The sequence below is a fragment of the Macrotis lagotis genome, chromosome 5 (assembly GCF_037893015.1).
Source record: "Macrotis lagotis isolate mMagLag1 chromosome 5, bilby.v1.9.chrom.fasta, whole genome shotgun sequence".
Lineage (NCBI taxonomy): Eukaryota > Metazoa > Chordata > Mammalia > Peramelemorphia > Peramelidae > Macrotis > Macrotis lagotis.
Window position 1 is genome coordinate 259,738,185 of NC_133662.1, and position 14,003 is coordinate 259,752,187.

General features: G+C 47.4%; 2 protein-coding genes and 1 long non-coding RNA gene across 13 annotated transcripts in view; 1 reads left to right on the top strand and 2 right to left on the bottom strand.

Moving 5' to 3' along the window:
- The window catches only part of MAP3K13 (mitogen-activated protein kinase kinase kinase 13), a 179,451-nt gene extending 177,804 nt beyond the window's left edge, over positions 1-1,647 (bottom strand). For 8 of the 11 annotated variants that reach the window (XM_074189574.1, XM_074189569.1, XM_074189568.1 and 5 more), the window contains exon 1: positions 1,562-1,647. The gene's annotated coding sequence lies outside the window, so the exon portion shown is untranslated. Of the gene's footprint in view, positions 1-6; positions 1,288-1,561 lie in introns of those variants that run through there. The other 3 variants (XM_074189570.1, XM_074189571.1, XM_074189566.1) reach the window with 3 other exon arrangements.
- A 954-nt stretch (positions 1,648-2,601) lies between these two features.
- EHHADH (enoyl-CoA hydratase and 3-hydroxyacyl CoA dehydrogenase) overlaps positions 2,602-14,003 on the top strand; it is a 36,535-nt gene continuing 25,133 nt past the window's right edge. The window contains exons 1-2 of the mRNA XM_074189581.1: positions 2,602-2,711; positions 10,440-10,543. Coding sequence (XP_074045682.1) covers positions 2,638-2,711; positions 10,440-10,543 — 178 coding nt within the window. The 5' untranslated portion in view covers positions 2,602-2,637. The remainder of the gene's footprint in view (positions 2,712-10,439; positions 10,544-14,003) is intronic.
- LOC141489008 (uncharacterized) lies at positions 10,103-13,655 on the bottom strand. The gene is made up of 2 exons (XR_012468877.1): positions 13,446-13,655; positions 10,103-10,629 (listed from the first exon to the last, which is right to left on the bottom strand). It is a non-coding gene; the product is annotated as an uncharacterized LOC141489008 (long non-coding RNA).

Genomic DNA, 14,003 nt, shown 5'->3' on the forward strand with positions numbered 1-14,003 from the left:
GTTTACCTTGTCTGTCTGCAGTTTCTCCACTGCTGGCCTAGCTGAACACCACTGGTAAAAGTAGTCAAGAAAGCTGGAACTCCATCCAGGTTCAGGAAGCTGAGAAAAACTTCAGGGAACTATACAAAGCTGAGTGAGTTTCCCTACATCTTAAAGCAAGATGAGTTGTGGGACATCCTTCAAATTTCTACAAACTGCCAAACGGGGCTATGAGAATTAGGGGTGTGCAGGTTTTTTATTTCAATGTCTGGAGTTTGGGATTCACATTTTGCCTATTTTTTATTTTTAACATTTAATGTTCTAAATATTAAAAAAAACAATAATGTTTGTCAGTTTCTTTCATATTAAAAATACAAATTTCTGGGGCAGCTAGGTGGTGCAGTGGATAACAGCACCAGCCCGGGAGTCAGGAGGACCAGAGTTCAAATCCAGCCTCAGACACTTAATCATTACTTAGCTGTATGATCTTGGGCAGGCCGCTTAACCCCATCGCCTTGCAAAAACTAAAACAAAAACTAGTTTCCCTTTGCCCACAAGATTCTGAATTCTCTTCGAAGCACAAATGAGACACGGGGCAGAACGCTTCACCAGAGATGACCTACTGGGATGACGCTCCCATTCCTCGGTTCAATGCGTCCAATGCTTTCTGTGAGCAACTAAAACAGCTTCATTCAAAACTATTTTTGCAATTTTTCAGGATATAAAGGGTAGACTAAAACCAGACACGGATTTATATTTAGGGCTGGCAGAAAAACACTTTCCAAGGGCCCTTGAGGAACGGAAACTCATCTCTGGCCTTCCCATTTCGGGGGCTGCCTGCGTGGCAGACGGTGCCAGGGCCCAAGCTGAAGCGGGAGTTCTGGTGACTTCTGTGCCTAAGGAATGATAGGCTACTTCCTTCACTGCAACTCAAGCAGCTCCAGTCAGGTGGGGCTGATCTTGGGGTGGGGGCCGCCGGCTTTGTCCAGCGGGCACAAGGCCAGGATCCGGCGGTCCGGGGCCCTTCTGATGCCCCCACAAAGTTTCCCCAGGAAAAGTATAATCGGTGTTGGAAGCAAATTATTGGTCTAATGTTAGTCTAAGACTTGCTTCCTGAGCATCCCGGGTGAGGAAAGGGGGGGCTCTGGTTTGAGCTGGGGCCCGACCACTGGGTATCCCCGGGGGGAGCCTGAGGAGGGGGCGGCGCCCCCCACGCTCAGGCCTCCTGCTGCCCCCCAGGAAGGGGTGAGGGGGGTCGGGAGGGGGCGCCCCCTCGGTGAGGCTCCTGGCCCCCCCGGGCCTCAGTTCCCCAAGGTCGAGGCTCCTCCAGGAGAGCAGCCCGGGGCCCCGGGTTCAGGTCCCGCCTCCCCGGGGGGCGACCCCGCAGCCCCCTCCCGCCGCCCTGCACCCCCCGCGCGGGCAGCTGGGGGAGACGCCGCGACCCCCGAGCCCCCCGGGGTAAACAGCAGGCGCCTAATGAGTGCCCGAGCGAGCGGCGCCGCCGAGGCCGGGCCCCGGGTCCCCGCGCCCCCCCGCGCGCCCCCCGCGCCCCCCGCGCCCCCCGCGCCCCCCGCGCCGTTACCTGTGCCAGCCGTCCCCTCCCGGGCCGGGCGCCGGACCCAGCGAGCCCCGCCCCCGGCCGCCTCGGCCGCCGCCGCGCGCGTCACGTCCGACGCGTCACTTCCGGCCCCGCCCCCAGGCTGTCCTCAAGCGCCCTCCGCCGGGGCGCCGCACGCACTGCGCAGGCGCCAACGCGCGCCGGGCCCCGCCCCTGACCCCGCGGCCGGCCCCGCCCCTTCAGCGCCTGTCCCTTTACAAAGCGGCCGCCAGGGGGCGCGGGGAGCGAGCGCCGGGCCTGGAGACCCTGGGCACGTCACTGCGCCCGCTTTGCCCCACCTGCTGGTTAAGCTGAGAAGGAGGAGGCTCAGCGCCGCGGGACCCATCCCCGCCCCGCACCGGGGCAGGGCCCGCTGGGGAGGGGTCTCCAAGGTCCCGGGGCGCTTCCGGAATGGGACGGACTCGGAACCTCCGCCTCAGAATTCCGGGGGCGCTGCCCCCCCTGCACCCCTCGGGTCCCCGGGGTCCTCTGAGGAGCAGTGCTAGGGCAGAGCCTGGGGGGGGTCTCAGATGGAGGGGCTGGAGCCCGCGGAGCTGGGGAGCGGGAGGGCGGGGGCGGAGAGAGGAGGGGTGCGGTGGGGGTCCTGGGGGCGGAGAGAGGAGGGGTGCGGTGGGGGTCCTGGGGGCGGGGAGAGGAGGGGTGCGGTCCGGGGGGGCGGGGAGAGGGGGTCCTGGGGGCGGGGAGAGGAGGGGTGCGGTGGGGGTCCGGGGGGCGGGGAGAGGAGGGGTGCGGTGGGGGTCCTGGGGCCGGGGAGAGGAGGGGTGCGGTGGGGGTCCGGGGGGCGGGGAGAGGAGGGGTGCGGTGGGGCTCGGGGGGGGCGGGGAGAGGAGGGGTGCGGTGGGGCTCGGTGGGGGGGGGGGCGGGGAGAGGAGGGGTGCGGTGGGCGTCTTGGAGGGTCTAGGAGGGTGGGGGAGGGCAGGGATCTCGGGGTGGGGCAGGAAGGCAGCGGGCGGGGCCAGGAGGGCGGCCCCAGGGTGGGGGGCGGGCCTCCCCGGGCCGGGCCTCGCGGCCTGCGCTCCCCCTCCAGAGCTCGGGGCGCCATGGCTGAGTACCGGGCTGTGGACAGCTCCGTGGCGGTGATCGGCCTCCGGAACCCGCCGCTCAACACCATCACGTAGGTAAGGGGGGCCCGCCTCGGCCCCCCGCCCCGAGAGGGCTCGGCCCCCCCACCCCGCGGCGTCCCCCGAAACTTCGTGGTGCCGGACCTGCGAGACCCGAAGCCGGGGAGCTCGTAGGAGGCGGCTGCTGGGGGGCGGGGTGGCCGAGGCGCTCCGCTGGGCGCTCTTCAGCTTTCCGGAAAGGGTTCGGAGCGGGGAGGGATTCGAACTCAAGTCTCACTGGCTCCGAGGCCAGCCGCGGGGCACTGGAGGCCCCGCTCCTTCATTCTTAACTTCCTCTGTCTGAGGGAGGGGCGAGGCAGGGAGAAAAACCAGTCAAAACCTTGCCCCCCCCAAACCGATTGGTGAAAACTGGGGCGGCGCGTTGTTGGAGAACGTCGCCCCCAAGCTGGGCAGCCTTTGCCACTTTTACCTACTCTGGCCCGTTCCCTTTGGCATTGCGTAGATGCTATTTTCTGCCAGGTTCTCATCCTAGAAACAAAGACAAACCCCTAAAGGATGAGCTCCCTGCTCTCCTGACTGATGTAGATGTATTGTTCTGATCAAGGACCTGCCACTTCTGCCGCTCCCACAGATCGGCCAAAGCAAGGGGCTCCTCCTGCCCAGGGCCGTCGAATGGCCAAGGGCACCACCGAGTCCAGCCCCCTCCTGCCCAGGGCCGTCGAATGGCCAAGGCCACCACCGAGTCCAGCCCCCTCCTGCCCAGGGCCGTCGAATGGCCAAGGGCACCACCGAGTCCAGCCCCCTTCCTTTGCCACGGTGGGATTTCAGATGTCGTGTCCAAAGTCCTTTCAGTTGGAAAGGACAGAGATTCTCAGCAAAATGATTTCGATATTATCAACCAACTCATTTATTCAGCCCACAACCTGTTAAATGTTGAATAATGCCAGGCTCTAGGGTTCCAAAGGCACAAACGGTCCCCGCTCTCGGGGAGGTGCATGGCTAATGTGGAAGTCCACTTCCAAAAGAACTTGAACATACTTTGACAGAGCACAACCCCCCCCCCCACCTTACTTAAATCCAATTCACTTGTTGGCCATGGCCTCACCTCCCTGACACCATGACCTTCTCCTAGGACACAGGCCAAGCGTCATCATCGGATATATCCAAGAAAGGTAGATGGAGGTGATGTGAAAAGGAAGGCACTAGATTTGGGGAGCATCAGGAACAGCCTCCTGCAGAAGATGGAATTTTAGCCAAGTCGGGAAGGAAGCTAAGAGGAAGAATGGGGCACAGCCAGTGCAAAGACCAGCTCTAGCTGGAAGGGCCTGAGGGATGGCTAATCTAACTTAAGCTTGAAGGGTTAGAGACCTCTGCTTTCCATCCATCTCAGTACTCATTGCCAGAGTCATGTGGGCCAAAGCAGCTCCCTCTCTTTGAGGATCCCCCAACTGCAAAGCCACAGAGTGTGGCCCTCTGTTTGCTCCAAGCAATCTCCAGAGCCTCTGAGTGCCCTTCCTGCTCTAGCTTCACCCTCCCAAAGTCTTTCTCACACAATTCCCTCAATTTTACAGATAAGGAAATCCAGCTTCAGAGAATTGAAATGCCTTGTCCCATATAGCCCCTAGCCAGGACTCAAACTTTGGTTTTCCACTTGCAAACCTTCACCCTTTTCACTATAATCCAATTTCCTTTTCTAAGTCATTGTCATTGGACATAGATTTACAGCTGAGACATTTCTTAGAGGTAGTCTAATCTAATGCCATCATTTTGCAGATGGGGAAACTGAGGTCTGGAGAGGTAGAGGGAATGACTTTGAAACACTATCTCCAGTCTTCTTCTAACCTGGAAGCCAGTCTTATCTTATGGGGTGTGTGTGTGAAAGTAAGCTCCTACTGGGTCTAAAGGGAATAATAGTCAAAGGGGGCCCCCTTGAGCCCCCTCTGCAACTGAAGCTGCAGTGGACACTTGCCAGGAAAATGAGAATTGTTCTTTTCCTAAGTAACTTAACCCAAGGACTTTGGGGCTTTAGTGAAAGAGAGTTCTAAACTAAATAAGAGCTGATTAGACATGACTTTCTCTGAAGAGCTAACTTACCTTGAACTTTTGCCTACTTTTATTTCATAATGGGGTAATTGGCCTTCCAGCTTTTACAAGACCTTTGAAGGAAGTGAAAAGTGCATTGAGTTGAGCAGAAAAGAAACCGATTTAATTCACCCAGGCTACCTTCCTTGGAGGTGTTTGAAAGTTAATAATGTACTGAAAAAAAGAGGGGAAGGTGGTAGATGGACTAACTGGGTCAGAATTGTTCCCCTATGCAAGGTCTAGGAGAATCCTTGCTTTCCTATTGTGTTTTTCATACTTTGCCTCATTGAAGCCTCTGGATAATAGATTGGGATCTGGGAGAGATTTTAGAGGTCATTCCCCTTATTTTGCAGATGAGGAAGCTGAGGCTGAGAGATTAAGTGATTTGCCTTAGCCTAGAAGGTGTTGAAAGTAGGACTCCCCTACTGCTCCATACTGCTACCCTTTCCAGTAGCTTCAGTTAATGATGACTGCAAAATGAACAAAAGGCAACACGGCAGGGGATATTGTTTTTATTGCATTTTAATTTAATTGTTAAATTTAATTTTAATTTGATTAAAAATAAATGTTATCCCCTTCTTTGCTGATTTCGTACTTTTCTTGGACCTAGAAAAGAACATGACTTTTGCACCCTGCCCCATTATGCAATGGGATCAATTATTTGTAGATGCAACATCTTTGGTGCTTAACTAAATAGTCAAAGGTGACTGTTCTAGTTTTAATGGTGAAAGAGAAGTAGGGGAAAGGTAATATTATATTTACTAGTATCCTGCCCCTTATTTCTGGATATATTTCCTTCAAAATGGTGGGGACAGGAGAAAAAAAAAGGGAGAGAACTGGGTTCTTCAATTTTTTGTTATCAACATTCTTTTTAAAAATTTTGAGTTCTAAATTTTCTCCCTCCCTTTCACCCCTCCCCCTCCCATTGAAAAGGCAAGAGATGTGATATTAGTTATACATGTCATATCAGTTATACATGTTATATCATACAAAATACATTCCCATATTAACCATGTTGCCAAAAAAAAGAGACGTAAAGAAAATGAAAAAGTTGTGTTTTAATCTGCATTCCAACTTTATCATTTCCTTCCTGGAGCTGGAAAGCATTTTTCATTGTAAGTCATTTGAAATGGTCTTGGATCATTGTATTGTTAAAAATAGCTGTCATTCAACCATCACACAACATTACTATGTACACCATCTTCCTGGTTCTTCTTATTTCATTTTATATCATTTCATGTAATTCTTCCCAGGTTTTCTGAAATCTGCCTACTCAGCCTTTCTTATAGCATAATAGTGTTCCATTATAAACATATACCACAACTCAGTCATTCTCCAAGTGATGGGCATCCTCCCAATTTCCAATTCTTTGCCATCACAAAAAGAGCTGCAATAAATATTAGCTCGGTATTTGTGAGGCTCTGAAAGAAAGTATGGGAGAGAAGTATTAGACTGGCTACCAAACTGAAGGTCTACAGAGCTGTTATGCTGACCCCATGGCTCTATGCCTGTGAAACCTGGACAGTCTACCAGTGCCATGTCAGAAAACTGAATTGCTTCCATTTAAAATTATCTTAGGAAGATTCTGAAGATCACCAGGCAGGAGAAGATACAAGACACTAAGGTCTTTTCTCAAGCTAAAACCTCCTGGGTATTCCAACATTACTATAGAGAGTGCAACTATAATGGGCTGGACGCATTGTTAGGATGCCAGATGTACACTTGCCCAAAATATTTTATGGAGAACTCACAGAGGGCAATTGCTCACAAGGGGATCAGAAGAAGTGATTCCGAGATACCCTGAAGGTCCCATTGAAGAAGTTTAGAAATAAATGATTGTACAGCTTGGAAGACCTTGGCACAGGACCACCCAGCATGGCATGCCCTCATCAGTGAGGGGGTTGCACTCTGTGAGGAAGGGGAATGGAAATTTCAAAGGAAATGTGACATCAGTGAGTTTAGAGTACCCACCCCAGGTGTTCACGTGGACTATTTGTACCCAACCTGTGGTAGAGCATTCTGGGCTTGTATTGGTCTGATCAGCCACAGTCGGACACACAGTCATTTGTCTCAAACGTAGTGATGACATTTTGGTCTTCTTTGATAACAAAGGACATAATCCAACTATTGGTTTTATTATTGATATGGTCAGTTATGTTAGTTTTCCTAATAGCACCTGATCAAACCTGTTCTCCATTTCTGGTCATAATGCAGGATATATTGTGATATATTACTAATATTTTATTTAAGATTTTTCCATCAATATTCATTAGGGAAATTGGTCTTATAGTTTCTTTCTCTGTTTTCACTCTTCCTGGTTTAGGCATCAGTACTATATTTGTGTCATAAAGGAATCTGGTAGGACTTCTTTGCTTATTTTTTCAAATAATTTATATGGTATTGGGATTTGTTGTTCTTTAAAAGTTATTAGAATTCACTTGTGGGGGCAGCTAGGTGGTGAGTCAGGAGGACCTGAGTTCAAATTTGGCCTCAGACACTTAATAATTACCTAGCTGTGTGGCCTTGGGCAAGCCACTTAAACCCCATTTGCCTTGCAAAAAAAAAAAAGAATTCACTTATGAATTCTTCTGGCTTTGGGAGCTCATTGATGGCTTTTTCACTTCTTTGGGGTTAAGTATTATTAAGTTATTGCCTCTTCTGTTAATCTGGGCAAATTTTTGTAAATAGTTATCCATTTCACTTAGATTGTCAGATTTATTGGTATATAATTGAGCAAAGCATTTCCTTATAATTGCTTTAATTTCCTCTTCATTTGTGGTGAATTCCTCATTTTTATTTTTGACTCTGTGGTAACTTGGTTTTCTTCTTTCTTTTTTTTTAAATCAAATTCACCAATGATTTATCTATTTTTTGTTGTGGTGGTTTTTTTAATAAAATTAGCTCCTTGTTTTATTTATTAATTTAATTTCTGCTTTCAATTTTATTAATATCTTCTTTGGTTTTGAGTATTTCCAGTTTGGTGAGGCATTATTGTCTTAGTTGCATGGTTTGGGAATACTGTTTACCAATCACTCCTTTCATGGAAGGGACTTTCTTGAGAGTTGGTGGGTTCTTCTCCTTAGAGGTCTTCCAGGAGAGGCTGGAATATAGAATTTTTGATGGCATATGTTGCAAGGAGAATTCATTCCTTTCAGGTATGGCTGGACCAGATAAAACTAATAATATAACATCTATATCGCACTTACTCTTTGTCAGAAACTACATTAAATTCCTCACAATGAATGTATTTGATCCTTCCAACAACCTTGAGAGGTGGGTGTTATTATTATGCCCATTTTATAGATGAGGAAACTGAGGTAAACAGGGATTAATTGACTTGGCCACTGTCCTATAGATGCAGCAAATGTTATCCATCATTGACAAGACTCTCTTGCATGCGGAATACCAACAGAAGATTTGGTACCTTCTGATCTAGTGAGCGCCCCAGGCACAGCTTAGCTGCCCACGGAGCCAGCTGTCTTGAGCTCATTCCCTTTCCTTCAGGCCATACTTATGGCAGAAATTATGAACAACTAGGTGGTACAGTCATAGAGCCAGGAGGACGTGAGGAGTTCAAATCTGAACTCAGACATTTGGCGCTTACTGACTGTGTGAACTGGGGCAAGTCATTCAGTCCCATCGCCTCACATCTAGGGCTGTCTGCGGCTGTTCTGATCATATCTGACCACCGGACTCAGATGACTCTGGAGGAGAAGTGAGGCTGCTGACTTAGCACAGTTCCCCTCACTGAAATCCAGCTCGCTTGCCTGTCATGACCTCACCTCTCTGATGCCATGCTCTTTCTGAGGAACAAAGTGCAAACATTATCAACATCATGGCAGAAGTCAGGAGTCCTGGGGAAAAAAACAGTCTTCATGGATGCTACCTTCCAGGGCTGGGGCAATAGAGAGATACAAGACCTGTTTGTTCTATCTTTTTTTTTTTTAGGTTTTTGCAAGGCAAATGGGGTTAAGTGGCTTGCCCAAGGCCACACAGCTAGGTCATTATTAAGTGTCTGAGACCGGATTTGAACCCAGGTCCTCCTGACTCCAGGGCCAGCGCTCTATCCACTGCGCCACCTAGCTGCCCCTGTTTGTTCTATCTTTAAGCCTTTACAATTCAACTCAAAGGCCACTGCCTGTAGGAAGCCTTCCTTAATTCAGCCCCTTTAGTTAAAGGCTTACCCCTCGAGTTTCACAGTTCTTTTTATAAGGTGTTCATTACTTGAACTTTTTAAAAAAAATTATTGTTGGGGGCAGCTAGGTGGCGCAGTGGATAGAGCGCTGGCCCTGGAGTCAGGAGTACCTGGGTTCAAATCCGGTCTCAGACACTTAATAATGACCTAGCTGTGTGGCCTTGGGCAAGCCACTTAACCCCATTTGCCTTGCAAAAACCTAAAAAAAAATTATTAACTTCATTTTCATGTCCAGGGTCCAATATCATCCCAGTGGTTATTGATTATAGTTTTTTGCTGTTGTTCAGTTATTTCAGTTGTGTCCATCTTTGTGGCCCCGTTTAGGGTTTTCTTGGCAAAGATACTGGAGTGGTTTGCCACTTTCTTCTCCAGCTCATTTTATGGATGAGGGAAATGAGGCAAATAAGACTCAGTGACTTGCTCAGGATCACACAGTAAGTGTATGAGGCTGGATTTGAACTCAGCTCTTCCTGACTCCAGGCTATCTGCTCTATTCATTGATTTTATACCTAAAGTAATAATAATAATAATAATAATAAATATCATTTCTATAGCTTTAAGGTTTCCCAAGTACTTTCTATGATCTATTTCCTCCACAACCACCGGAGAGACAGATGCTATCATTAACCCCATTTTACAGATGTGTGAAGTCTGAGATGACAATCGGGCTCCCAGCTTTAATGTCCAATGGGCAGTTGGTCATGTATCCTTTATGCACCCATTTTTATATATGGCGCTTCTCCCATTAGAATGAGTGCGCCTCGAAAGCTTTTTAGAGTTCTTGCCTTTCTTTTTATCCTAGTATTTAGCACAATGGCTGGCACATATGAAACACTTAATAAAAAAAGTTGTTCATTGATTGATTGATTGGTTCTCAGGAGAGAGATTAGGGCCAGATAAATAGCTAAAGAGTAAATAGTGGGGCAGCTAGGTGGCGCCATAGTGGATAAAGCATGGGCCCTGGAGGCAGGAGGATGGAAGTTCAAATCCAGCCTCAGACACTTATTAGCTATGTGATCCTGGACAAGCCACTTTACCCTGATTACCTCAATAAAATAAAATAAACATTTGAGTTTATGGAACAGAGAAATGACTTGGTCAGATCTAGTCTTTAAGAAAGTCACTTTGATAGTGTGGAATTTGATGGGATTAGTGAAGCAGAGAGAATAATTAGGAGGCTATTTAATGATCTTTCAGGTAAGAGGTGATGAATGTCTTATTCCAGGCTAGTAGCTATAGGCACAGAGATAGAGGGATGGGTTCCAGAGCAGTTGTGGATGAAGAATGGACAAGACTGGCCAGTCTCAGGAAGGTACAGTGCCCACCTCCACATGTCACCACTAGCTAGAGGAGAACTATTCTTTGATCATAGACACTATAGGAAATAAAGCAATGAAAGCAAGTATGTGTTTTCCCTTCCTTGGAGTGGGCAGCCCATCATGGCAGGATGATGAGTCAGAGCTGAACCTTATTCCTCTGTTTTATGTATTTTCTTTTATCCCAGTAAGTCTGTGATCGAAGACCTGAACAAAAACCTGAGGAAAGCCGAAAGTGACCCAGCTGTGAAAGCCATCGTCCTCTGTGGAGCAAATGGAAAGTTCTGTGCAGGTAAATGGATTTCTGGAGCCTTCCCCCTTCATTCTCCCAGATGCTCTGCTGTCCTCTGCTGCACTGTGGGTCTCAGTGCGGGATTCCTGTGGACAGGTCAGGGAGTATAATAATAACTCACATTTTTGTCTTGCTTTAAAGAGTCATCATGGTATTTTGCCATGAAGCCAGGCCTTAGAGTCAGAAAAGCTGGATTCTAATCATGCTTCTCGCAATTCTATTTATAGGATCGTAGAACTAATGTTAGAGGGCTCCTAGAGTCACCTAATCCACCCCCCTTATTTTACAGATGAGGAAACTGAGGCTAAGAGGAGCTAAGATCACATTAATGGACTTGCAGTACAATATGGTCAGCAATACAATAATCAAAGACAATTCTAAAAGGCTTGTGATGGAAAATATCCATGTCGCTATTTTTTTCTTTTTTTGATTAATATTGTTTTGTTTGATTAATATTGTTATGTTTAGGGGGAAGCTAGGTGGTGCAGTGGATAGACCACCAGCTCTGGAGTCAGGAGTACCTGAGTTCAAATCCGGCCTCAGACACTTAATAATTACCTAGCTGTGTGGCCTTGGGCAAACCACTTAACCACATTGCTTTGCAAAAAAAAAAAAATATATTGTTATGTTTAACATAGTTATACACATACAACCTATACTAGATTGCTTTCTGTCAGGGGGAAGAAGGGATGGATAAAATGTGAAAAATGTGAAAAAAATGAAACTCAAAACCTTACACAAAATGATTGCTGAAAACCATCTTGTCAAGTAGTTGGAAAAATAAATAAATAAAAATTTTAAAAAGAAGGAGCTAAGATTAAATAGCAAAGGAGGATGGAAAGAAAAGAGGGAAGGAAGGGAAGAAAGAAATAAAAAAGAAAGAAAGAAAGAGAGAGAGAAAGAAAGAAAGAAGAAAGGAAAGAAGGAAGGAAGCTAATTGAGGCTCATAGAAGCAGAGTGACTGGAAAGGCAGAAAGTGACAAGAAAGATAAAAAGAAGACAAGAAAGAAAGGAAGAAAGGAAGAATAAAGAGAAAGAAAGAAAGAAAAGGAAGGAAGGGAGTTAGAAGCAGAGAAGGAAGAAAGGAAGAAAAGAAAAAGAAAGGAAGGAAGAGTTAGCTGAGGCTACAAAGTGACAAGAAATACAAAAAGAAGGAAAGAAGGAAGGAAGGGGGAGAAAACAGAGAAAGAATGAAAAGAAGGAAGGAAGGAACTCTAACAGTGTATCCAGTGGACAATAGATGATCCTTGTCCTCTAAACAGCTGAGGATTCTTTTTTCAGCAGGAAAGAGAAATACAAAGGAAACCTTCCCTTCTCCAGAGAAGGAAAAAATAGGTTTGAGTTAATCCCTTCTTGGACCAGGTTCTTCTGAGGCTCCTGGCTTGCCAGCTAGAGTTCTGCTCAATTGATGTTATTCCCTTCCCAGGCCAGGCTACTCTGCATCTTAAATACTTGAGCCTGAGTGTGTGGGCCTCCATGGGACCCCCTGGTGTCTGAGGAGCACAGTATGCTTTTCCAATTTATGGAGAGAGGAGATTTCCTTGAAAATGTGACAGGAAGAGATCTTGGTAAAAAATATATATATAATATTGAAAGCCAGAGTTGAAAGGGATATTCAGCATCATCTGGCCCAGCCATCTTGTCTGTCACTGCCCAAGAGAGGTCCCCACCTAAGCCCCTGATTGAAGACCAGTTCTTGCCCTCTGGGAGCTCACAAAGCAATGTGAACAGACACATTGAAGCTAAAGTTGAGGTTCTAAGTTAGATGGAAGGATCCATGATCCTTAGGGCTTAGCAGTAAAGCCAAGGACTCTGCATCATCCCCAATGTCACATTATATCAGTTTCTGATTTTAAACCTTTTGGCAATGGCAAGGGTGTTGATAGTAAGAATTTTCTTACTCGAGTCTTTACAGTCATTGTGGCTTCTGTACCTGCAGAAGAAGTTGCCAGATCCCATCTTGGGAGGGGTTGGAGGCAGGATGAATGGAGGACTGGGATGGTGGATGGGAGAGTTGGACTGGAAGCAGGACTAATGGTCTGCCAGGACTTTTGGCCTTACCTGCCCATGGGTGGAAATTGGTGAGGAAAGTGGGCCCCTTCTCCACAATGACTTTGGGGCCTGGGCTGGAAGCACAATGGCCTAGAAGTCATTGCTATTCCCTGGTTCTTACTAGCTATATGACCATGGGTGAGTCACTGGACTCTAGATCTCTGTTTTCTCATCTGTAAAATGAGCAGGGTGGGATTCAGTCTCTAAGGTCCTTTCTAGTTCTCAATCTCTGGTCCCAGGCACCTCTTTGTTCTGAACACAGGGAAACTGAGACTGAGGAAAGAGAAGTAAAGAAATGGGGACCATTTTTGCCAAGCTGGCAAAGCTTAGTAAGAATAATAACATCCCATTTGCAAGGCATGCTGCTCTTGGTTAAACTCTGGGTACCATCTCTGCATATACTCTAAGTTAATCACACACACACACACACACACACACACACACACTTACTTTGCATTGAGGGAAGAAAAACATTTTCCTGTCATAATCACTACCTGTTCTTGCTCCTGGTTGTGCTGGTTCCCTTTGCTCTTATCACTCTCCAAGGGGGCAGCTAGGTGGCACAGTGGATAGAGTACTGGCCCTGCAATCAGGAGGACCTGAGTTCAAATCTGGACTCAGACACTTAGTAATTGCCTAGCTGTGTGACCTTGGGCAAGCCACTTAACTCCATTGCCATAAGTAAATAAATAAATAAATAAGAAATTACTTCCTAACATTTCACTCTCCAAGGCCATAGTCCTGTGGTTGTTGATCTCAGAACACTGATGTTACCCAGCGATGACCTATTTTCCTTGAACAGGTCCCTCTACTGGGCTAACTCCCCTTTCCCAGACTTGTTGCCTCTTACCTGAAGCTATCTGCTAATCCCTTTTCCAGTTTGGGAGCAGAGATGGGCATTATCTATTTGGCTTTGGAGTTCTCCCCTGGGGTGGGACAGATTTCACTGGCCAGAGAGTCCATGGGTCATCCAGTCAGCCACCTGGACAACCTCAGACCATCTGGTACTGACTTCCTTTGTGACTGGGCAGAGCACTTCCTCCCACTGGCCCTTAGTAGACTATCTAGCATCTTTTGCCAAGGAAACCTCAAATGGAGTCACAAAGACTCAGTAATGACTGAACAACAACAGTAGCAACAACAAAACTTCTCTTCCAAGGTGGGAGATTTTATATTCATTACCATCAGAGAGGATGATCCTCCCAAGCTGGTCATCCAACATATTAGAGAGCCCGGTGCTTAATTCAGTGCTCAGTACATGGTTGATGTTTAGGAAATGCATGCTGTTGGACTAGACATCCTTCGTGGCTCCTTGTCATCTACAGAACTGACAATTTTGCCTTTGTCTTAAGTCATTGATAAAAACATTAACCAGAGCAGGAGAAAGTCCCCCTCAAATATTCTTTGG